The following is a 25,491-nucleotide window of genomic DNA, read 5'->3' on the forward strand; positions in this document are numbered from 1 at the left end:
GTTAGAGGAAGGAGTTTGGATTTGATTCTAAGTGTAATGAAACTCTATCTATCTTATCTGTCTATCTATCTATCTACCATTCATTATTATTATTATTTTTAAAAATAAGTTTATTTATTTTATTTATTTATTTTTGGCTGCGTTGGGTCTTTGTTGCTGCACGTGGACTTTCTCTAGTTGCCACATGCAGGGGCTACTCTTTGTTGCTGCGCGCGGGCTTCTCATTGCGGTGGCTTCTCTTGTTGCGGAGCACGGGCTCTAGGCGCGCGGGCTTCAGTAGTTGTGTCTTACGGGCTCTATAGCGCAGACTCAGTAGTTGTGGCACACGGGCTTAGCTGCTCCGTGGCATGTGGGATCTTTCCAGACCAGGGATTGAACCCGTGTCCCCTGCATTGGCAGGTGGATTCTTAACCACTGCACCACCAGGGAAGTCCCTATCATTCATTATTTTAATTAAAGGATGGCATGAGTAGTTTACTGTATCAAAGGTTTCCCTGGCTCCTATGTGGAAGAGAATGGAAGATGGCGGGACATGAGTGGAAACACGTAGATCTGTTATGAGGCCAGTCAGTCTATACACCATCGTGGGCAGGTACCTTTAGCCTCTGCACAGAGGAAGCGTTCTTGCCAAGCCATGCTATGAAGGCTCTCAGGAAGGATGATGTCCCTTGATGGTATCATGTGAGATACCAAGGACATAGACTATTACAACTAGAAGACATTTTAAGAATCAAGCATGAAAACCTCATCAGGTTCCAAGTCATTACCCAGAGCAGGGAGACAATGGCAGAAGGACCTAGATGTCCTGACCCTTGGTGTCTGGTGTTCCATGTGCCCAGGGTAGCATTTCTGCCTATGTGACTCCTTGGGTCCTGGTGGTCTCACATGCTCAGACCTTGCTTTCTTATGAAACATAGAAATCAACTGGTGCTAAAGGCAGATTGTCTGTAACAAGGTGTTTTCCTGCTGGAATCAAGGAGAAACCCATGTGCACAGAGGATGCAGGTGGGAAACAGTGGGAGGGGCTCCAGAGGATGACTTGTGTTCTGAAACAGTGATTCCTAAGAGAGGATAGAGTGGCAGCCCTGGCGAGTGGTGATCAGGATCTCAGTCGTGGGAATATGGGAGAAAGTGTACAGTAGTTATATTATACAAAATTTACTATTTGAAAAACAAAGTTATCATCTTTCTAAGAGAAACCAAAGACTGTAAATAGAGACAAAACTCACTGGGCTTCAGGCAATAGCTAGATAGCTTCTGTTTTCTCTACTTTGGAGGGGCTGCTGATCCTTAGGGGTCCATATTAAAATTTCCAGTGTAGGGCTTCCCTGGTGGCGCAGTGGTTGAGAGTCTGCCTGCCGATGCAGGGGACACGGGTTTGTGCCCATGAGGATCCCACATGCCGCGGAGTGGCTGGGCCCGTGAGCCATGGCCGCTGAGCCTGCGCGTCCGGAGCCTGTGCTCGGCAACGGGAGAGGCCACAACAGTGAGAGGCCCGCGTACCGCAAAAAAAAAAAAAAAAAAAAAAATCTAAATATAAAAAGGTAGAGAAATGATGTTCAGAGTGAGAAGGGGGAAAAGCAAAGGGTCAGGAAGACATGGTGGGAGGATGATTTTCTTTGACATTTTGCTGTGTCTCCAGAGGGCAGAAGACACTGTATCTCAGCCATCTCTTTACCCTGAGTGCCCAGCACAAAGCTTGGCACATGGATTAAGCCGAACTGCGTTGAACTGCTTTCTGCAGGACCATTGGTAAAATGGAAACGACTGGGGCAGCTGTGTCTGTTAAGTGCAGGCTGAAAACTTTGGGACAATCTGTAGGTAAGACTGAACATTTGGATCACTTTTCTCATTTTAAAAACTCTGACTCTTAAGAATTCAGTCCATTATTAACTTACACCTTTAATCCACTTTGAGCTCACTGTTACTAAATGCCCCAGGACTTTTTCATTGTTATATATGTAGGACTTTTTCATTGTTATATATGTTACAGGTTGTCTGAACCCAAGTGAGAGACCTTACATTATTTCCGATATTTTTCCATAGCATTTCATACAGTTTATTTAGAGAAAATGAGAGAGCTTGGTAGCACATATGCTTATCAAAAGATAATTTTGTTTTATATATTTATTCCATAAGCTCCATCATAGTGTGACAGGCATAAAGAGTTATGGATAATTTTGATCATAGGAGTGGATTAGCGTCTTCAGGCAGATTCTGTGAAAAGTAAGAAGAAAGAAAGCCAAGGCAGAATCTTGGGGATTCTTTGATATTTTAGAACTATTCAGTTACGCAAAATTTATGACCAACTTTAATTTAAACTTTACTAAGAATATTTTTTGTTTCAGAGAATCTAAAAAGAGTGTGTCTGTCAGTTTTTGTCTGTTAAAATAATAAACTTGAAAAAACTACAATATTCAGCATTAGTGGAAATACTATGAAGACAGCAAATTCGTTCATTGTGGATGGCAAAGCTTTTGGAAAATAATTGATTAGTATTTATCAAGAGCCAAAAAAACATGGATCATACTCTTTTCTACAGAGGACGTAGTTTTGACATTTATCCTAGAAAAAGAATTTTAAAAGATAGGAAAAGTCATCTGTGCAAAGACAGTCTTTGCAGGGCTATTAATACTAACGAAAAATTAGAAGCTATTTAAGGATCACCAGCAGGCACGTAACTAATTAAATTAATAGACATTTTTCTGATGGAATATTACAGAAATAGAAACAATAGGTATAAAAACTACATAGCAACATGGAGAAAAATCCTTGTCATGGTGTTAAAAAAAAAAAAGCAAGACAAAAATATTTGTATACTCTACTTACTCCGATGTGAAAATAATATATACAATGGCTGAAATGTGAAATTTTAAAAAAGATTCTATCTTGGGAAGTAGGGGATTATAGTAGGAGAAATGATTTTTTCTTTGTCTTGGAAACATTTATGAAAACTATTGGAATGTCTATAAACAGATAATTTCAAAGTATACTAAAGTTTAACGGCAAGTAACTGAATGGGAAAAATAACACACAAAAATCTTAGCATTGTATTATAAAATGAACATTGGAATATGCCTGTAACTTTCTCATTATGAGAAATACAGTAAGTCCCCTACATACGAACGAGTTCCATCCCGAGAGCACGTTTGTAAGTCCAATTTGTTCGTAAGTCCAACAAAGTTAGCCTAGGTACCCAACTAATACAATCGGCTATATAGTACTGTATCATAATAGGTTGATAATACTTTTCACACAAATAATACATAAAAAACAAGCACAAAAAATAAAGAAAATATTTAATCTTATAGTACAGTACCTTGAAAAGTACAGTAGTACAGTACAACAGCAGGCATACAGGGGCTGACATCGAGTGAACAGGCAAGAAATAAAGATACTGTACTACTTTACTCTATACAGCATTGTGTAATAAAGTACACAAAAGCACAGGATGCACGCACATGACGGTATATGCCAGATACATAAACTAACTTATGTGGTTGGACATGTGAACGCCCATTCGCATCTTTGAAAGTTCTCAAATTGAAGGTTCGTACGTAGGGGACTTACTGTACAGTGAATGAAACCTACACACATGGGTGGGCTTAACTCAGGAAAGAGGCTAGATGATTCTCCCAAGGGCAGATATAACCTTTTTCTGATGAGTTGGGCTTGCCCAGGGTCACACCATTTGGTAAGTGACAGCATCGGGAACTAAAATCCAAGTTTGGGGACATGAAGACCTTCAAGCTCACCATACTGTTCTACAGCTATTAATGATGGATGTTCACAACCTATGCAGTACAGCAACTGCAAGGACAAGTACAGCTTCCCGGGCCCAGAGGCCACAGGAAGGGTGGGCATGTCCATGTGTGGGCTCTTTACCTCTGCACCTGCCGCTTGGTAGCCTCGGGTCCTGGTCAGCCTCCCCTCAAACTTCAGCACAATGTCCTTCGCTCGCCTGAGAGAAGAAAAACTTGGTGGTGAGCACAATTTTATCACCTTGATAATCTTGGCAAAACATGTGGAAGTGCAGCAGGAATAGATAGTCAAACAGTGGTAACCAGAAAACACCCTTAAAATATTTTCTATAACATCTAAATGCATGAATTCATAGGAAATGATGAGTGAATACTAAAATCAGTTGCAACTGAATTTCTTAACGCCCTGCCCTGATTCTGGCTGTTGGCTGGGTATTATGGGCTTTGAAATCCTGGGATCAGGTACCAGCATCTCAGCTCCTCCACTTAATCTCAGCAGCCTTCCTCCTGCAATTAATTCTTTGGAAGTGAAAGTCAGACCTAGCTCAGAGAATCTGCTTTGAGAGAGGGTAGTGTCTGGTTAATGTGAGCAAGAAAGTTGTGTCTATGTAGCCATGAACAACCTGATTTAGCCCAGACTAACTACGGGCACACTAGCTGACCACTTTGGTGAGTTGACCTGATGGGTCACCTAAATGGCTAATCCTTGAAAATAGACTGAATTCATTAGGATAGATGGTTAAATTCACACTTAAAGAACCACAGGATTAGAAAAAAAATGTTAATTCCATGGAATGGACTGAAGTCAAAAACTCTTAGGGAAGAATGTCACCTTCAAGGTGACCTCATCTGTGACTACACTGATGAGATCTTCATTAATCCATGGTTGACCACTTAATTATGCTCAGTGTTGAAGAACTGCTGAATCATTCAGTTTGTTAGTTGGACCAGTGTACTGGGTAGGGAGTTCATGCATGTATATCCAAAGTAACACCCACAGGTTCCTAGTCTTTCATTGATGGACACAAGGAACTAGCTGACTTCCTTTTCCACAAACAGTGTGATCGCTTCAGAACATGTCTAACCAGAGTGCTGAGCTTTGAACCTCCCTGCCCTCACTGCAAATACTCCACCTTCATAGCCCCACCAATGTGCTGGCTTCATTCTGGTCAGAACCAGAAATGCAGGCAAGGGTGAGGGTTGATGTTCTACCTTATATAGCATCTAAAAGATAGGGGCCTATATAAGTGAAATAATAATTCATTTAATTTCATTCATTATAATATTTTTCCCTGCAAACATTTTCTGCACACTTGTTTCGGTGAAGTATAGTGGAATACAGAGGTGCATAAAATAGAGTTGTTGCCCTGGAGAAGCCCACTAGCTAATAGGGATGATAGGGACCTGAAACAACAATAGGAGTGGGTGGGTGTGTAAGTGTTGGGATGGGGAGCTGAGTAGGGGGCTGAGGCGGCAGTGAGACAGGCTGGGACCTGGGACCTGGGACCCTGTGCTGCAGTGCTTGCACCTGGACAAACATCTCCTTGAGCAACAAAATACAAAGAAACTATAAGGGACTAAAAACAACTGCGTGCAAGTGCAGTTGGGGCAAATTATGGACAGCAAGATACAAAAAAACCAAAAAGCCCAACCGCCACTTCGGAATGGTCAGGAGCAAAAGCAGAGTACTGCGCATGCGCCCTGCACACGACACCACCAAGGGGATGGGCAGACCACCTAAGCCAACCCTCCCGCCCAATCCCTGCACCCACCCCTACCCTCACCCATATAAGGAGCATGCTCGCCTCCCCCTCCGCAAGTGATTGAGCCAGGAAACTTGTTGTTTGTTCTCACTCCCCGCTGCTGCAGTCGGGTCTCCAATGAAGCCTTGCCTGAATTCCTTGTCTGACCTCTGATTAATTTCTCTTGATTAAGGAGGCCAGGAACCCTGGTCATAACAGCAGTGGGGACAGTACCTAACCCAGGCTCCATCAATGCTGACTCCATGGCACTGACCACTTGCCTCCCTACCGGGGAAATAAATATATGCTCTGTCCCCCCATAGACAGAGCTCGCTGCTTTATCTGTGTCAGCAATGCTCCCTTGAGCTCCAAGCAGTCAGGGTCCAGTGCTCTCTGCGCCTTCCACAGACCTGATGAGTCTCGCAGGCCCAATTAGTGAAGCACTGCTCCAATAGCTTCTCAAGGTGATGGGGAGGAAAAGTGCGACGTAGGGATGACAAATGCAGGTCTCAGAGGGTGAGCTGTTCTCTGAGAGCTGGACCACTGGCCTGTGCCTCACTGGTCTTGGTGTCTTGGAGTCCTGGCTGAGGTCCCTGGCTTACGCTTGTGGAGGAAGGCCTGGCTTGTTCTTTTGATTCTGACAGAGAAGTTATCAGTTGCTTTGCTCTGCCCGCAGGTTAAAAAGACTCACTCTCTTACAGTTCAGATAGTCATTAATCATCAGCATTTCTGTACGATTTTTAAAATTCTGATAGAATACATGACTTTTTTATTGCAGTAGAGTTGATTTACAATGTTGTGTTAATTTCTGCTGTACAGCAAAGTGATTCAGTTATACATATATGTACATTCTTTTTTATATTCTTTTCCAGTATGGTTTATCACAGGATATTGAATATAGTTCCTTGTGCTATATAGTTACATGGCTTTTTTTTTTTTTTTTAGGATAAATTGGTAGAGTTCCTCTGTTTCAATAGAATAGAATATTGGAGTTGAGGTCAGGAAGCCCAGCTTTAAAGCTCAATTCCAGCACTCAGAAGCTTTGCGTCCTGGGGGAAGCCACTTAATATCTCTGAGTATCAGTCTTCTCATTTGAAAAATGTCATCCTTACTCAAAGAAATGGAAGTGACGAGAACTGATATCAGACATGGAGAATTAACTGGAAACTTCTGGGAGTGGAAACTATGGATGACCTTAGCTATCTGCCACAGCCACCTGCGGGGCAGGCTGGATTTTTGGCCAGACTGGAGGAACAATGCCTGGAGTGGAAATCTAATGAAGGCATGATTTGATGGGAAAGAAATGCAAACCTAATGGTGGATTGGAGAGACAGGGCAATGGTATCTGGAAAGGGGCACTAAACAGTAAGATACGACAGTGGTTCTAAATCCTGTCCACACAGTAGGTGCCCGATGATTACGTGTAATGTCTGTTTCTCTAGGAAGGTCCACTTCATGGGTCAGAGTAGGTCAGTGGCACTGGTCATTAAGAACCATTCTACTCACTTCCCTTGCTGTGATCCCAGGGATCCACATCATCAATTACTACCCACTCATAGGGAGTGACTACTATAGCCCAGATACAAGGTTTAATATCATATGGTTTACCTCATTTAATCCTTGAACTGCTATCAAAGGATTTCAATCTCTAGTTTGCAAAAGAATCAACCTGAATGCATGCTAAAAATGCTGGAGCCCTCTGCTGTAGTTTCTGATTAAGTCCGAGGGCAACCAGGCATTTTTGTCTTTAGCAGCACCCTGATGGCTTAACAGCTTAACAGTGCCGCAGGAGGTAGGTGGTCTCCTTCACCTTCACTTCAACTTTACAGAGAAAGGAACTGGTCTTTAGAGAAATGATGAAAAGAACCTAATATCACATGGCAAGGCAATGTCTTCCAACCTTCAGCTCTTCATTATTATCTAAACAGACTCTCCAATATGACTCTAAGTGTCCCAGTAATCTAGTTTCCCACAGAGATCCCCCCCCCCGCCAAGAGGGAGGTAATAGCCAAGCAGGTAAAACTAATATTTATTTTCATTCTAGATTGCATACCTAGTGAGTTTAGTTATTTTGTTCATCTCTAAGCATAGTGCTAAAATCTAGTATTTGAAAAGGAGGTAGAAACCCAAAAACTCTCTACCAAGACACACACCCAACTCAGACACACATACACAGACACACACACTGAGGCCCTGTCTGGACCAGGTGGATCCCTCACGTGTCTGTGACTTCTCTCTAAGTCAGATCGAGAGCATCCGACCCACCACTCCAATGTGGATTTTTATGCTCATTTCCCAGGGCAGGGCAGGGTGGGTGGTTTAGTGGGAAGCATACTTGCAATAACCCATAACCCTTACCTCAGTGCCCTCAGCTTCTGTCCCATGGTCCAGGGTCGGCAGCGAATGTTTGCCATGAGATCTTTCTGGAACTGTATATTCTGGAAGATTTGTTCTGGATCATGGCTGTCCCCTGTTTCATCAGCAGTAAAGCTGTCATCCAAGTTGCTGAAATGATCGGGGCATCAAGGAGGAAATCTGATTAGTAGAATTGCTTCCATCCCAGATCTTGCCCTGGGTAAGTTTAGCATCTTGCTGCCTTGGGGTCATCTGTATGAAGTTAGTGTGTGTAGAAGGGGAGGGGAGGGATCCAGGGAGTCAGAGAGAGAATTCTGGCAGTTGTTAGCAGCCACTGGAACACATTCACTGGGCTCTGTTACTTTGATGGGTCAGTGAAAGAGAAAGGCTTCAAAGGATAAAAGATACTATCAGAAGACAGCGCAAAAGGAACCAGGAGAGTGCTCATGTAGGATTGCCGAATAGCAGCATCTTTGGTGGCAAAACCATTTCTTTTTCAGGCTCATTGAAATAATCAGCTAATTCCAAAGAAAGGACGCCTCCTGTCCCTTAACTCTGGATGTAAAATAAATAAAAACCCAAACTCTCTCATCCAGAGATCCCCCGCTCTCTGTACTCCTGCTTTGATTCACTTGGAATCAGAGATAACAGAGGCAAACAGGCAGCAGTTTCTATGAACAAGAAATTAGCTAAGCAAATTTACATGCACAAATGTTTCAGGGAAATAGTTACTCTCTAGGAGAACAACTTTTCAACACATAGCAACACTTATTCCCAGTGAAAATGAATACACTAATCCTAATGCAACTTTTCAGGAAGAGTTAAGGGTATTTTGCTGTGGCTATTTCATCAATGATGCACTTAAAAGTAAGGGAAAATAATTCCTTTGCTTTTCTCTAATTCAGCTTGTTTTTACTTACTCAAAGGAGAATTTTCTACAGTTTCTCCAAATTAATGGAGATTTTAATATACCTTTATAAATATTTAACAAATTTGAAGAATACTCCCCCACTTCTAACCAGCCTGTAGCCTTTTCCAACAGAAACCTCATTTATTACGACAGACGTATTGTCTGCTCTCTCTTGACAATGCTGAGTAAACAGAGAGAAAACAGATAAAGCGCATCTGTGGGTTTGGCCAGCAATAAAGCCAGGTTGGGGTACAGGCTTTTGGATTCTGATCAGAAGCAGGTAGAGCCATCAGTGTCTGTGTACATCGCTGAGGTTGCCACCCTTTTGGTCTAGTGACCTGGAAAAAGGAGTTTCGGAGTTCATTCTGAAGGAGCACCGAGCAGGATGGGGACTTGGTCCTCTGGTCAGATGCAAGCAGGGGTGACCCAGGCTTTCCGTCCTCACAAACCTGCCCCGGTGGATGGATGGGACTGGCTCACCTGAGCAGCAGGGACTCCTGGTAGAAGTAGTGCTGGCTGGCATTTCTCCGGATGCTCCTATAACGCTGGGATGCCTTTGATGGTTTCATGGGAGCAGACTGGCTGCCCGTGATTAGTACTGGTGGGCAGGGTGCTGGGAAGCCGGCAGGCAGGAGCCTGCTCCAACGGAGGTTTCTGAACCGGATCTGCGAGGTGCTCTGCCCTCCAGTTCTCAGGAGCTGGACTGCACGTCTGTAGCCGATGCTCGGAGCTGGGGAGAAGCCAGGAAGCCAATCATGCATATGTATGTTAAGGTGGCTGTGGCAGCAGAGATTGGCTGGAGTCAAGACAGACAAAGGCAAGAGGCTTGGCCAGGTGATCTAAGAGCACTTGGTGCTGCCCAAATAATCACATTGGTGACCCTTGTGCCCAGAAAGGGCTCTGTGGTTTGCAAAGCACTTTGCATCTATTACCATGACTGGTGTTCACAAAATACTTAGGGAGAATGCAAGGCATAGGTTTTTGTTTTTTGTTTTTAACTAACAAGAAAGAAGCTTAGAAAGGGTAAGAATCTTGTGCATGTTCATGTAACCGGGAAGAATAAATCTAACTCAATATTAGATCTGTTTCTTTTACTTTAACCTTTGTATTCTATTGCTTTGAGTTAAGAATGTTGCCTATAGCCTGAAATATACAGGAGAGCCCATTCTCAAGGCTCTGACCTTTAAGGGTGTAACACTTTTCCATTCATATAGAGATAAAAAGTTGCAGAACAGAGAATAACAGTTGTCTTGTTGGAGATTTACAGGAACATCGTGACCTGACCTAGGTGGACAGCTGCAGGAACAAAGGATTCCTACACCAAGAAGTTTGCAATAACCAACCCCGCCCCTCCCTCACCTTGCCTTTAAAAATGCTTTGCTGAAACCCTTTGTGGAGTTCTGGGTTTTGGGGGGCACAAACCATCTGTCTCCTTGCATGGCCCTGCAATAAACCTTTTTCTGCTCCAGACTCTGACATTTCAGTATTGTTTGGTCTCACTGTGCATCAGGCACACAAACTTGCATTCAGTAACATCCACACAGCAGAGCCCCAGGAGAGGCACCGTCATAACACTTTGTTTTTATTTATCTATTCTCAGCTTCTTTTTTTCTATTTTGAAAAAAGACAAACCTACATAAATGATAGAACAATACCACAAGTATTGTATACTCCTAACATAGATCCACCAATTGCTAACATTTTGCCACATTTGCTTTATTTCTATCTATACACTTTTTCCCCTACCCCATTTAAAAGTAACTATCAAGAAAAAAGCTTAGAGAGGGTAAGAATCCTGTCCGTGTTCATGTAATAGGGAAGAATAAATCTGACTCCATATTAGATGTGTTTCTTTTACTTTAACCTTTGAATTCATCCCCAAGTCCAGGACTTTCCCATAGCTTCACCATATAAACCTCCATTTTTTTTTTTTTTTTTTTTTTTGCGTTACGCGGGCCTCTCACCATCGTGGCCTCTCCCGTTGCCGAGCACAGGCTCTGGACGCGCAGGCTCAGCGGCCATGGCTCACGGGCCCAGCCACTCCGCGGCATGTGGGATCCTCCCGGACCGGGGCACGAACCCGTGTCCCCTGCATTGGCAGGCGGACTCTCAACCACTGCGCCACCAGGGAAGCCCTAAACCTCCATTTTTTAATTAACACAAGAAACAATTTGCTTGCAGCAAGGTTGATTGTACATTAACTGAATGGGCTGGTGCAGGACTGAAATAGAAACAGCCTTTGCTATTGAAGACGCCTCGTAGTCAGTACACTAGAGATGCCACAAAGGGGTGAGTCAGTGAATGGGGCAGGCACCAGACAACAGGACAGAAAGGAAATCTATTAGCAACTCCAGGTGTGGGGCTTAGGAGGGGGACTTCATTCATGCACTCATTCATTCCTCTATTAATTCATTAGCAAATCATTCTTACTGTCTGCCATGCACTAGACTGACAACGGAAGCCAGAGCCCTAGCCTGGGGCATTGAGGTTCAGGGACTACCAGACAGGTATTCAGACTTAGGGCTCTGGGCATGAGAACAAAGCAGAGGCTGGGGCACCAGAGCTGGCCTTTGCTCAGAGATGGACTGGGGCCTGTGAAGTAAGGTCACCTGTCTGCCAATTTGCCTGAGGCTATTTGACCTGATAGCCTGTCTTAATACTAGATAAAATTTGTGTTTATCAAATGAACAAAATGGCATAGTGGCAGAATTATTTCTAGCCTCCTGAGGTTAGTTTTTTTTTTTTTTTTTTGTAGCATTCTTTTAGAGATCTTTACTTGAACTATATCTGAGCATTTCAAAGATTTCTTTCATCCTACTTTTTCTAAAGACCGCTTTTCCTTATTTTGAAATATTTATTCAAAAATTGAAATATTTTATGTTAATTTTATGCAATCAACTATTTTGAGCATTTTTGCCTCTTCTTTGCTTATATATATTATACACGTGTATATGTATATATACACGTGTATACATATCTATATGCTTGTGTTTTTCAAGGGGTAGGAAAAGATAATAGCAATTTTTGAAGTATACTACAGGGATTTATTAAAACAAATTATGATATGATGAGGTTTTATTAACATTGGTAAAATGAGGTTTAATGTGCTCAAATTTGTCTGTGTGTGTGTGTGTGTGTGTGTGTGTGTGTGTGTGTGTTTTATGGCTTCCTTGGTCTGATTTTTAAAAATTCTTTTTGAAGTCCACCTGGCATTCATTGTGGTGATGAGTGCAAGGTGAGGGGGTCATTGCTACTCCTTGTTCCCAGCACGAGGGACTCAGATTCATTTCCCCAATTCCCCTCTGGGGCCCCCTGCTCCTCTGGGCTCCCAAGGGCCAGGCAGAAAGAGGAAGTGCAGGCAGGGGATGTCGGTTTCTGAATGCAAGGGATAAATTACTGAGCGTGCATCTGACTTCCTCTGACAATTTGATTAGAGTTTTTAGATGTGCTGGGTGGTTTTAACTTAAGCCAGCATGTATATATAGATAAATGACTAAAAATCCCTTAAATGCGAACAATTTAAACACTTTAAAAAATCAGAAAGGATCCAGTGTCAAAATGGGCTAAACTATTATTTCCTAGATGAACTGCTTACAGGTTCTGGGTAGTGGGAGAAGGAAGAAGATAATAAAGGTTGAAAAGGAGAGAAGTAGCAAGGGAAGCTCTATTTGTATAACACACAAATCCCTTTCAGTAGGAAAAAAAAAAGAATACAATTTTGTTAGAAATCCCAGGAGGTTTTAACAGAAATCATCAGATGGCTTAGCTTACAGGAACAATAACATTCATTCCCTTCCTCATCAATTAAAGACATTTTCCCCTGCTGCTAAGTGAATAGAATTCTGAGACATGAATATCCCCGAGAGGGTACTGAGTCTCATCAGCAACGCCAAGCTCCCTTTTCTAAGTTATCAAGTGTTTAGCTCTGGATTTTACAAGAGAGACTTTTCCATTTCTGGGATATATTTACTTGCCTGTTATATTGTTTGAGAGACTCTAAAAGCTTTTGTTTGAAGTTTAGAAAGGCACTTTGGGTCCAGAAAATGTTATTGAGGGAAGACATTCAAGAATTGTTTCCAATTTTCTAAATGACAACGGAATTCGTTGAGACATGAGAGCAAATTGTTATTGTTGAGTTCCTCCTGAAATCACCAGCTGCAAATAAGTTTGAAACTGAGCAGACACTCTGAGATTTCCATGAGGAAAATCGTGATACTCTGTTACTCATTTTGAGAGTTGTGAGAGGTTGACCACAGGGCTGGAGGGGTCCTTTGCTACACTTGCTCCCTGCAGTGAGTGAAGACAGATTGTCACCACCCCAACAGAATCCTGTGGAAGGAAGAAGTGATCCTCATCAGATGGGTGGCAACTGGGATACGAATTATAGAGCTTTACTGTCCTGCAGTTATGCTTCCTCAAAAAAAGAAATTCTTTTTCCTAGCTGATTACATCTAAACACATAAACTGTCCTAGGAAACAGGGAAAAATCGAGCATTCTCAAAAACTGGGGTAAAGGAAAGCAGTTGAATTCCTTGTCAAGCAACCATTTACTAGCTGGCTGAGGTTTTTCTTTAACGATTTTTAGATTGTATTTTCCGTAGTTAGGGGGGACTTTTAGACAGTTAAGCAGTGTTGTCTCTTGGGAGTGGTGGCCTCATCTCAGCATTTCCTTCACATCCTTCACAGAAACTTTATGTCTCCAAAAGCTGATGGAAGCCAAAAACATCTATGGATCGGCTGAGTGAACACAACAAAGCAGATTCTGCACGAGACATCTTTATAATATGTTGACCTACCACCTAACTATGAAGTTTACCATGTTCTTGCTTTAGTCTAAGTGTGATATTTTAAAATCCTCTATTTTAAAAAAATTATATTCGTTTTTCCTTCAATTTTTACTGACATCTTTCATCTTGTTTTTTTGACATATTTTCACTTCTTGCTTTATTGTGACCTCTCAAAATCCCTTTTCTTAAAGTGCAAAGCAATTTTTCCCTTAAAATTTACTTTACTTTCCTCAAGCAAGACTTTTAAACAATTAAATGCCCTTCTCTCTTTATTTCCTTTAGAACCATATCTTCTTTTAGGTTAAAGCATATTTTCGTAGGTCCGTTCATATTTGTTGATTTTCAGATGAGGTCTATTCTGACCCATTTATGCTCAAAAATAGTTCATGTACAAACTCAATTCTCATCTTAAATATTGTACCCATGAATGCCATGAGGATCTTCCTTATAAGTCTTCTGGGATTTTTATACTATTTGTTTAGAGATTTAATAGCTTGAAGCAGGGGCAGCTAGGACTGGAGAAAAAGCAGGCAAAATTAAAATTTCTTACTGTGTTTCTCTTTCTCTTGCCAACCTCTGGCATCCCCGTTTGTTTCCAAAGTCACTTTCATTCCAGCAGCTTCCAGTGTGGCTGTGGCTGACTGGCTGCCTTCCTGTTGCTACCTTCTGCTGGGTCTGGGATGGGGGTGGGGAGGCTGGACCACAGAGGAGTAGATTGAGCGCTTCTCTGTGGAGGTTGAAACTTGTAGCATCAGCGAGAAGCCCATCAGCAGCACCCTTTGGTATTTGGTAGTGAAACATTGTCTTGAATCTCCTGGGCAGACATAGAGGAGGGTTATGGATCTGTAGTGACAAAAGAGATTCTAAACATAGGGTCTTCCTGTCTCTTGAGGGAGGCTCTGTACGGTGGTAACATGGCTAAGCTGGAAAGGTGTTTCCCAGTGGCCCCTTTTCTGGGTGGTTCTGGGCTGTGGCTGGCTACAAGAGATACGTGAACGATCTGGAGGATGGAAGAGAAGGAGCTGCCATTTTCTGCGCTCTCAAGGTTGGCGACGAGCAGCAGGTGGTGCGCGGCTCACACACGTTGCCTCTGAGTCGTTAGCACGCCCCGTTGGCGTGGGGTTGTAGCCCAACACTCAACTCCTTCTCCTCCTATCAGGTCTCTTTTTTCAGCCCCTCTGAGCGCTGGACCAGGTGTATGTGCACCTCTGTGTGATAGGCACCAACCACCCCTGTATGTCATCTGCATCTTTGAGGTTGGAGATGATGGGGGACACAGGTGGGTTCTAGTTTGCCCAGGTGGGTTCCGGTCATTCGGCGGGGGTGGGGAAGGGAGGAATCTCTCTTGTCCTCACTCTCCTCCATTTCACACTCAGCTCTCCTTCCTCACTCCCAGGCCAGGTGACCTAGAGCAACTTCAGCCCAAGAGCAGAGGCAAAAGCAACACCTTTGCATCGACTTCACCAGCTGCCATGACTGAAGACCTTCTAACCCCTATTACAAATCCCAGATATTGACTCTGCTTCTCTGGTTGAACCCTGACGGAAAAAGCTTTCATGGCTGCTCTTGCCTCTGGAGTTATTTTCTTAAATTAGGAGATGGTTGTATTGCTCTGCCAGAATTATTCAACTTTCTCCCCAAACCCCGCCTCCCCCACTCCTTTCTCAGGAAGGGCAAAGAGCCAGGTGGGAATTGTGATTAGATTCTTTTTATTTATTTATTTATGGCTGCGTTGGGTCTTCGTTGCTGCACGCTAGGGCTTTTCTCTAGTTGCAGCGAGCGGGGGCTACTCTTTGTTGTGGTGCGTGGGCTTCTCATTATGGTGGCTTCTCTTGTTGCAGAGCACGGACTCTAGGCATGCGGGCTTCAGTAGTTGTGGCTCACGGGCTCTAGAGCGCAAGCTCAGTAGTTGTGGCGCACGGGCTTAGTTGCTCCGCAGCATGTGGAATCTTCCCGGACCAGGGCTCGAACCCGTGTGCCCTGCATTAGCAGGTGAATTCTTAACCACTACACCACCAGGGAAGCCCATGTGATTAGATTCTTGATGATCTACTTTGGGTTAGTAGTTTGATCTGTCTATGATGTATCTTTAAAAAGCTCATTGAAATATGTATTATATGACTGATATCCTTGCTTTTACCATGTTTAAAGTTTTCCCTTATTTTTATAATCCTTGACCTTAACCTTTCATTCAAGGCGATTGAGGGGCTCAGATTACCCTTATCCTATTTCTTGGGATTCTGCTCATCCTGTTTTCATTTTGCCATGTCAATTTCCACTCACAGTTTCTTAACTCTTCCAGTTTCCTTTATAATTCACTATCTTTTCTTGTTACCTCAATTTGCCTCTCGTTTCAGAATCATTTGATTTTATTTCATTGGGGGAAGTAAATGTGGTCTAAGATTTACGTTTTGTTTTCTGCAGGAAATCTTTTTTCTGAAATATGCTTTTTCTCTACTCTTGCATGCTTCACGTTCATTTCCTTTTTATGTTGCAGAATTTTTAGTTAATTCTTTTTCTATTCATGCTCCTTGAATAAGCAGTGTTCTGAACGTTTGGTATTTGCTCCTCCATGATGTTCTTTGGTTTTCCTTGCTGCTTCAGGGATGCTGTTGGATTCCTTCTCTCAGCTCGTCACTGGGGGAGACTGCTGGGTGATGACTTTGTGGGGTGAGGCAGTGGAGGGGGAGGCGAGGTGGGGAGCATCCTGAAAAGAAGAATTGGGTGTTCGTTCGGATAACTCCTCCCTTCTTGCACCAGAAGGCAGTTCTCTCCTTGTGTTCTTTTGTTCATCGTGGCCTCTTCCTCAGATCCTTATGTGGCTCAGTCTGCCTCCCTTCCTGCTCTGTCAGGAACTTTTCCACAGCAGGAAGATCTCACCACATTGGAGAGAGTCAGCATCTGTGGAAAATACCCATGCCGGAGACTTCCAGTTTGGAATGGCCACTCTTGTTTTGATCACCTCCGTCCCTACAATCTAATTCTGAATATTCATAATATTTGTCATTGTGAAACCTTTTTTTTTTTTTTTTTTTTTTGCAGTACGCGAGCCTCTCACTGTTGTGGCCTCTCCCGTTGCGGAGCACAGGCTCCGGACGCGCAGGCTCAGCGGCCATGGCTCACGGGCCCAGCCGCTCTGCGGCATGTGGGATCTTCCCGGACCGGGGCACGAACCCGTGTCCCCTGCATCGGCAGGCGGACTCTCAACCTCTGCGCCACCAGGGAAGCACTGTAAAACCATTTTAAGTGTGCAATTCAGTGGTATTTACATTCACCCTGTTGTGCAACCATCACCACCATGCATCTCTCTTCATGGTGCAAAACGGAAGCTCCTTACCCATTAAACAATAACTCCCTATCCCCCTCTTCCCCTTGATACTGACCAGGGTTCTTGGCCTTCCCCAATCAATAGAAATTGACTAGAGGCCAGACCAGAAATTCAGGCAAGGCTTTTTTGGTGCCCCTGCTACAGCAGGGGGGAGCAAGAAAAACAATTGGTTCCCTTGCTTGCTCGCTCCCCGAGGGGGGCAAACTTGTTCCTTATCTGGGGTGAGGGTAGGCGTGTGTCCAGGGGTTGAGCCGGAGAGGTGGCTTAGGTGATGGTGTGTGCAGGGAGCATGCGAAGTACCCTGCTTTTGCTCCCGAGCCCCTGCTTTGCTCGAGGCTCTTCAGAAGTGGCAGTTGAGTTTTTTGGTCTTTTGTATCTTTTTGTCCAGAATTTGCCCCAGCTGCACATGCACACGGTTATTTTTAGTCCCATATAGTTTCTTTGTATTTTGTTGCTGGAGGAGAGGTTTGTCCAGGTGCCAGCACTGCAGCAAAGGGTCCCAGGTCCTCAGCCTCTGGCAACCATCGTTCTGCCTTCTGTCTCAATGAATGTGAGCACTCCAGGGACCTCAGAGAATTGGAAACATACAGTATTTGTCTTTGTGTGACTGGCTCATTTCACTTAGCAAAAGGACCCCAAGGTTTATGCATGTTGTAGCCTGTGTCAGAATTTCCTTCCTTTTTAAGGCTGACTCAGACTCCATTGTATGTATTTACTGCATATTGTTTATCATTCTGAATGTTTTGAAGCTACAGCAGGGAAAGGGGCAGAATAAAAAATGCTCCCATCTCTTGCACTATCCGTCTTCATATCTAGCCCCTGCCTTTCATAATAGTGGTGTTTATGGGGCTCTAGCAACTTCCCGTGAATGCACCTCAACTTGTAACAGGGAAGAGCCAAATCAGACTGCATGTTGGATCTGTTTCTTTCACTTTAACCTTTGCTTCCCGTTGCTTTTGTTCACTAAAAGGATACTGTCTATGCATAATGGCCTGCCTTGGGGAACCCTGCCCCTCTGCCTGAATTTTAAACCACAGCGCCTTTGTTCAGGGAAACAATGGGACCCTGTTCTACCTGTGGATGGCTGCAAGAAAGAAGAAATTAACACATCCCCTCCCCGAGGCTGGCCATTCCAGGGGATATTTGCAAAACTTACGGCCTTTTTATTTTACTTCCTCATCTCCTCCCCCTCTCTGTGCTGTAAAAGAAACTGACATCCAGACCCCAATAAAGTCATATTCCTTTGCCTCAACAGCTGTCTCTGAATTTGGCCTGTTGTGTGGCGAGCAGAGTGAGCTTGGACTCAGTAACAAACTTTCCCATGGACAGGAGTTCTAAAGTGGTCATCAGAGCTTTCCTTAATCTTCTTCCATTTTACCTTATCTTCTAGAAACTTCTTGAAGCACTTAATATGTGGAAGTGTCTCTTTCCCAGTTCCTAGTGCTACTGCAGATTTCCCCCTAATTAAAAAAAAAAAAAGAAACCTAATATTCTCCGCTTCTACTGGGTGGAATTCCTGCTACCTTTTCTCCTTCAAATCTTTTGTCAAAGGTTAGACGCTTAGGAGAGAGTTCGCAATATTAACAGTCACTGACTATCCTGGAGGCTTTCTTTTCTTTCCTGCAGAGTGGCAATCACCTTGCAAAGTTGTTGTATGAATTAGTACTAGTACACATGTTGAGCTTAGGAAACCTAACAACTGGCAACTCTGTTTTACTGTTGTGTCTCTAATGGTAGTATTATTTAAACCTCACCATGAAAGCACGGCTAGAATGGTTTGAGTTTAGCAATTATATACGAACTATTGTTATGACCACTATCATCACCATTACTAACATTATTTCAACTTCAGCCTGAAAGCTTGATTAGAATGGTTTTAAAATTATTTATTTCTCGAGACCTGACCTGATTCATGTAGAGAATTTGCAAAGAAAGTATATTGCAAATCTGCTTACTAACTACATGACAGACACACACTGTGTGCTCTTTAAACTTTAAAAAATTTTTTTAATTTTTGGCTGCGTTGGGTCTTTGCTGTTGCGCGCGGGCTTTCTCCAGTTGCGGTGAGCGGGGGCTACTCTTCATTGTGGTGCGCGGGCTTCTCATTGCAGTGGCTTCTCTTGTTGCAGAGCACGGGCTCTAGGTGCACAGGCTTCAGTAGTTGCGGCACGTGAGGTCGGTAGTTGTGGTTCATGGGCTCTAGAGCCCTGGCTCAGTAGTTGTGGCACACGGGCTTAGTTGCTCCACGGCATGTGGGATCTTCCCGGACCAGGGCTCGAACCCATGTCCCCTGCATTGTCAGGTGGATTCTTAACCACTGTGCCACCAAGGAAGCCCACACTGTGTGCTCCTTTATCTGGCTACAAAGACAAATACAATTTTGAAAATACCTTCCCTTTCTAAAAAGCGTACGAATCTAATAAGCCCAAACGGTAGCCAATTACCAGTGTAGAATTTAACTCTGGGTGTTTGCATTTACTGCAGTCGGCCATGGAAGAGGGAAGCAGCCTGCCAAGGTGGAGAAACACAGGGATTCAGTCCCAGAGCTTCCAGGGAAGCAGGCTGATTGCTGAGAGAGACCTCACTGTGTCCTTGAACACGTGGTCCCAGGCAATCACAGGAAGGATGAAATCTGTTAAGTGATATCTTTCGTGAGATTTTAAAAAGGAAGACGAACTAGGCCTAATTATGATTGGGTCTTATTAAATTTCTACCCTGCAAATTTGGAAACTCTGATGACGCAGACTTGGCGTATGTTAAAGAGAATAAAGATGTACGTACGATTCAATGCTGTCACGTGGAAATTTTATATTAACAGCACACCACTAGATAATGCAGGCCAATCATTTATGGGAATTTATTGTATCACAATTTTGTGTACTTATTTTCGACCCCTAGGTACCATCTGCTTGAATGTTATTGAGGTTCACTTCCAGTGTAATGCTTGGGCTGCAGGAATAATACCCAAGTGCCAGGAAAGCATCTGAGTGGTTGCAAGATGGAGAGAAAAGATTCATGAAGGCACAGGCAAGGAAGCATCAGGGGTGGGTTGCAGGAGAGGTGTCAGTCCATGCTGTACACATCAATCCTAGGAAGAGGACCAGAATCCCAGAGCAGAGAGCTGAGCTAGTGTAAGTGAAAGCAGCACTGTGGTGAGAATGATATGGGAGCCACTCTCAAAAGAATGGCTCTAGGGTGTGTCTGCATGGCCACCGTTCAAAACAGAGAGCCCGTGTTGAGCTCGCTGGGTCCCTGGAAGCATCGCCTGCCTGTGACCTCACTGGGTAGTGGCTTAGCGCAGCTGAGAAAGAGAGCCGTCTGTTCCTCCTTGTTGGTTTAACCGTATGATACACAATCCTGTAAACAAATTAATCTCCCCCGGGACTTTTGAAAGCATCCTAACTGTATTATCATTTTTTCTGCATAAAGGAAGCTTAGCAAGAAAACAATTACAGAATGGACTTCAAATGATCTCCAAATGGCCATCAAGTAGAGATGGCAGTCAACAGACATGCGGGGGGGAGTGGGGTGAGGGTCGGGAATAAAGTGTCGCTTGCTAAATCCAGACTTGTTTATTCTGAAAGCAGGGTTGACCCTTTCCTGTTCTTTCTCCCTTCGGGCAGAAATTCTTTGGCACCCTCACTGAAGAAAATTCTGTTCTTCTCCTACTGTCCATAGCCTTTCTGCTCTGTCCCCAAGTAGAATTCTCAAACTTGGCCTGTTCTGGGATGAGCTGACATGGCCGAGGCCAGGAGGACAAGCAGATGTGCCAGGATGTAAGATGTAAACAAGCACGTTTATTCCTGTGTTTGCTCACCAGGCATTTACCAACTGTCTGGTTTGCGCCTGGTTCTGCGCACTTCCTTAGGAATGAAATGGAAAATAATACATGATCCTCTCCTTAAAGCAACTTGATGCTTTGTGGCATGACAGACAAACAAAGCAAGAATCACCAGGCAGTGAGGGAACTGCTGTGTTATGCGTAGGAGGAAAAACTCTCCTCTACCCAATTTGAGTCTCTGGCTGGGCTTCAGAATTACATGGATATGAAACAGATTAACAGGAGTAAAGCATTCCAACTTTACTGAATTTTCACATGTACACTGAAGCCTTCTCAAGAGAATGAAGATCCAGAGATGTGACCAGAGAAGGAAGCTTTTGTATTTTGTAGACAAGGAAACAGTAAATTTGTGAACAATTGACAAGACAAAGGGATTTGGGCCAAAGGTAGTAAATGGGGAATAAGTAACAAGGTTTGTTAATACAGCCTTCTCAGCCCTAAAGTCCCTGTCTCTGCTGAAAAGGATGCCTTCTATCATCCTGGTACAGGGAGGGTACCTTTCACATGGGAGACTTGTCTCCCGTTTTTAGAGGGACAAAGGAGGGCCAGAGTGTCTTTCTTGTACTGGCTGTTTCTTAAGTGCCTTTAATCCAAAATAATCAATATGCCAAAGTGACATATTTTGGGGTGACATGTTCTAGTCAAAAGAAATGATGACTGAATGTAATGTGGGATCCTGGGTGGGATTCCTGAACAGAAAAAGGTCACTAGGTAATAGCTAAGAAAATCTGAAAAAAGTATGGTCTTTAATGAATGATCATGTATCTGCACTGGTTCATTAATTGTGACAAATGTAGCATGCGAATGTCAGATATTAATAATGGGGGAAACTGGGTGTGGGGTATTATCTTTACAATTTTTCTTTAAATATAAAAGTATTATAAAATTAAAGTTTATTTTAAAAAACGTGGTACTGTCAAGTACTGGGGGGGAAAAAAGCTCTAAGCTGCCTTTCCAAATGTCCTTTCCTCCTTTTATTTTTATGCTATTTCTTTTGTGCAAACCACATGTTTACTGTAATGAGTAATGACATGGAATAATAAATGATGACAAAAGCTAGCTTTCACTGAGTACCTCCTGTGTGCTATTTACATCTATTAAATATAATAGTATACCTCTAATATAACCCTGATAATAAGGACAGTTATGATGCAAAAAGGAAGGGACAACCAGGTCTCACCCATATCTGATTTTTCTGTTCTTCGTGGACACATGGGGGAGACTGTATTTCCCAGCACCTTTGTGATTAGTCCAGGTCCTGTGCCTGGTTCTAATGACATGTGAACCAAAGTAAAATGGTCTATATATATAGACCATTTAAGAGCTGTTATAACCCATCTACACGTCTTATCTCCTTTGGCAGTGACCACGGAGGTTATGGGCTGACATGGCAGAGCCACAGATGGAAGTAAGTTGGATCTCTGCGTCACTACACAGAGAAGAGCTTCCCTGGAACATCACCGGAACCACATAAGTCTCGGATATGAGCCAGATACTAATTTTTATTGTGTTGAACACAGCTTCTTTAATGATGATGCTCACAGACCCGAGACTTAATGTATAATATCTACTATGTAATCACAATGTAATTATGTAGTAGTCTTTATTGATATGATTGATGATCTATTTTGTAATAAAAATCTCCTGAAGAATATTGGCTGAAGGAATGACAATCCCTGAGAGAATTACAGCCTTGTTTCAGACCTTTTCGTAAGTCCTCGAAGCAGACCTTTCTGGTTTTTCTAATTCCAGTGGCCAGCCTAAAACTTTCAGTGTCATTCTCACGTATTCGGACCTCTGTTCTTTCCTGTTGCTCGATGATCTTCCTATAAATTGTATAGGAAATGAAGCAAATGCAATTACAGTGTCCGCCAGCCCTGATGCAGATAAATAGGTGGAAGTCTAGCCAAGTGTCTTCCCAAGGCAGCCCTCGGTGTCTGTTACTCAGAACAGAACAGAAGTAGGCTATCTATCGCAGTCCTGCCTTGTTCTAAAGATATCATTAGCTCCTGGAGAACAGGGATCACGAGAAAGCCATTTCAAATGAAAACACAAGTCAACACAAACAAAGCTGCTTTGGGAATAGAGCTCTAAATTTGCATTAGAATTCTGACTTCCCAGTGAATAATCTATTGACTCTTTAGGCCACAGCCAACCTTTCATTATAACTTTCCTCATCTCTGTGTCACAGGAGACCTCATCTCCAGGCTGGGGCTGGGTCCCTTCATATGGTAGAGGCACGACCAGGCATATTGGGAGGGCTGGTTGCATGGACCAGTCCGAGATTTATCTACATGAGAAACTGAATGATTAGATGGTTTGGAACAGACTGCCCGTCTTTCAGAATGACATCTCCAAGCTACTCTTTAAGTTTACAGGTTGTAGAAATGAACTCTTTTCAAGGGAGGAGTTGAAATAAAGAGTAAGTGAACTAACTCCTTTGTTCTTCTGTTTTTTTGTCTAATAATATGAGAATAAAAGCAAGGCCTTTCTTTGACCTAGCCCATGACAAAATGCAAGTGGAGAAAGGATTCTCCCCAATGTCTTCACTTTTAAGGCAATAGGAATGAAAAACAAAGAACTTTCCCATCTAGGCTGGGTAGATACAAAGAAGAGTTTTAATGTGTGTTTGGACAGCAGGTCAGTACTTGAAGACTGAGGTACTCCAGGAAAACCTGGGAGCCACTATAGAGATGTCAGTGCCAGAAGGCCACACAGGAACATTGGAAGATGACAGCTTTTGAAAGAGTCCAAGGATTCCAATCCTTTAAGCCAGAAGGCAGGATTCTCCCCATCCTTCTTTCACACTTTGAGACTTTGTTATGCGTTAGCCCCCTATTTCCTAACCCCACCTCCTGGGCCCTTTGATCCTCACACACTCTGACTTTACTAACCATCACTGTCCATGTAACTATGATCTGGCATCGAAAATGGACACCTCCTACAACCAATTCTTTTCATGATCCTTATTATTTTAGCTGGTGTGTAATAAACAGTATGGCTGACCCTTGCCCCTATAGCTCTAAACGTTTGGAATTTCTTGCATAATAGGAATGTCTTTGTTATTAAGGTAGGTAGACTCTAAACCTTTGGAATTTCTTGCATGATAGAAGTATCTCTGGGGACTTCCCTGGTGGCACAGTGGTTAAGACTCTGTGCTCCCAATGCAGGGGGTCTGGGTTTGATCCCTGGTTAGGGAACTAGATCCCACATGCATGCGGCAACTGAGAGTTCACATGCCACAACTAAGGAGCCCTCAAGCCACAACTAAGGAGCACGCCTGCCACAACTAAGACCTGGCACAACCAAATAAATAAATGAGTAACTGACTGAAAGAATGAATGAATAAATAAATAAGTATCTATGTTATTTATGGGGCCACATTTGATAGTTTATGCTAAGCAGATGACTCAGGAAGGGGGCTGGTCCTGTAAGAAAGACCAGCTGTGTGATTAAGTGGGGTGAAGATTTGAGGCAGGTAATATCAGCCCAATTTCTCAGGAGGGCAGCGGGGCTGGAGGTTAAGTTCAACCATATGGCCAATGATTCAATCGATCATGCCTACATAATGAAACCCCAATAAACACTCTGGGCACCAAAGCTGGGGTAAGCTCTCCTTGTTGATAATATCCTGCATAATGTCACACACTGATGTGCTAAGAGGGTAACTCTTAGACCCCACCATTCTGTAGGCATCCAGGACCCCATCCTGTGTATGTGGCACAGCTGAAATGTGTTTTGTACCATAGGAGGGGGGATATCCACATGGCATGGTTTGGATGGAGGCATGGGCACATTCTCACAACATAGACAGATGTTCTTCTCCTTGGATAATTGAAAGCAGTGATGGCTGTTCTCCATTTCTGGTCTTCCCTTGATGATGAAATGAAAGACAAACGGGCTCTAAGATTATACTGACTTGCGGTGCCTGCTCACTGTGCTGCTGGAGATCTTTGGATCTTATTCTCTCTTGTCAACCTTGTCCCTTCCTTCTCTGGCTCTCCCCCCGCTCCTGGTATCTAAAGGCAGGAAATAGCAACCCTTCCTATCATTTACTTAGACAAGTTGCCCATCTCAATGCCCTTGAGCTTTAGAATTTCACAGTCAAGTATCTGCAACCTTTGTCTTCTGGTTCTGTAGTGAAGGACTGATGTCTCATTGTCTGGCCTTGTCAGTGGCGGGGGTTATGCAGGAAAGTACAGTAGAGTCCAGGATACAAGTGATGGAAACTAGGTGATCCCAGTGTGTGTGTGTGTGTGTGTGTGTGTGTGTGTGTGTGTGTGTGTGTGTGTGTGTGTGTGTGTAGGATGTACACAGACTCATTTTCCTTTCCAGATACTGAAGCCCAGTGATAACAAGGCCACATTGAGAAGACAACTCCTGCCACCTTGGACTTGGAGAGACTTACGTCAGAATACTGAAGCTAGGACTTCCCTGATGGCACAATGGTTAAGAATCCGCCTGCCAATGCAGGGGACACAGGTTTGAGCCCTGGTCTGGGAAGATCCCACATGCCACGGAGCAGCTAAGCCTATGCACCACAACTACTGAGCCTGCGCTCTAGAGCCTGTGAGCCACAACTACTGAAGCCCGCGTGCCTAGAGTCCGTGCTCTGCAACAAGAGAAGCCACTGCAATGAGAAGCCTGCGCACCGCAACACAGAGTAGCCCTCGCTCGCCGCAACTAGAGAAAGCCCGTGCACAGCAACGAAGACCCAACGCACCCAAAAATCGTCCAAAAAAAAAAAAAAAAAAGAATACTAAAGCT

The 25,491-nt window shown here is 43.5% G+C and overlaps 1 protein-coding gene across 1 annotated transcript in view; it reads right to left on the reverse strand.

Moving 5' to 3' along the window:
- The window catches only part of TMC3 (transmembrane channel like 3), a gene marked incomplete at its 3' end in the record, with an annotated part of 46,029 nt that extends 36,689 nt beyond the window's left edge, over positions 1 to 9,340 (reverse strand). The window contains exons 1-3 of the mRNA XM_079700444.1: positions 9,249 to 9,340; positions 7,862 to 8,008; positions 3,886 to 3,961 (exon numbers count right to left, since the gene is read on the reverse strand). Coding sequence (XP_079556570.1) covers positions 3,886 to 3,961; positions 7,862 to 8,008; positions 9,249 to 9,337 — 312 coding nt within the window. The 5' untranslated portion in view covers positions 9,338 to 9,340. The remainder of the gene's footprint in view (positions 1 to 3,885; positions 3,962 to 7,861; positions 8,009 to 9,248) is intronic.
- Between the last annotated feature and the right edge of the window lie 16,151 nt (positions 9,341 to 25,491).

The sequence above is a fragment of the Hyperoodon ampullatus genome (assembly GCF_949752795.1).
Source record: "Hyperoodon ampullatus genome assembly, chromosome: 3".
NCBI classification, from domain to species: Eukaryota; Metazoa; Chordata; class Mammalia; order Artiodactyla; family Ziphiidae; genus Hyperoodon; species Hyperoodon ampullatus.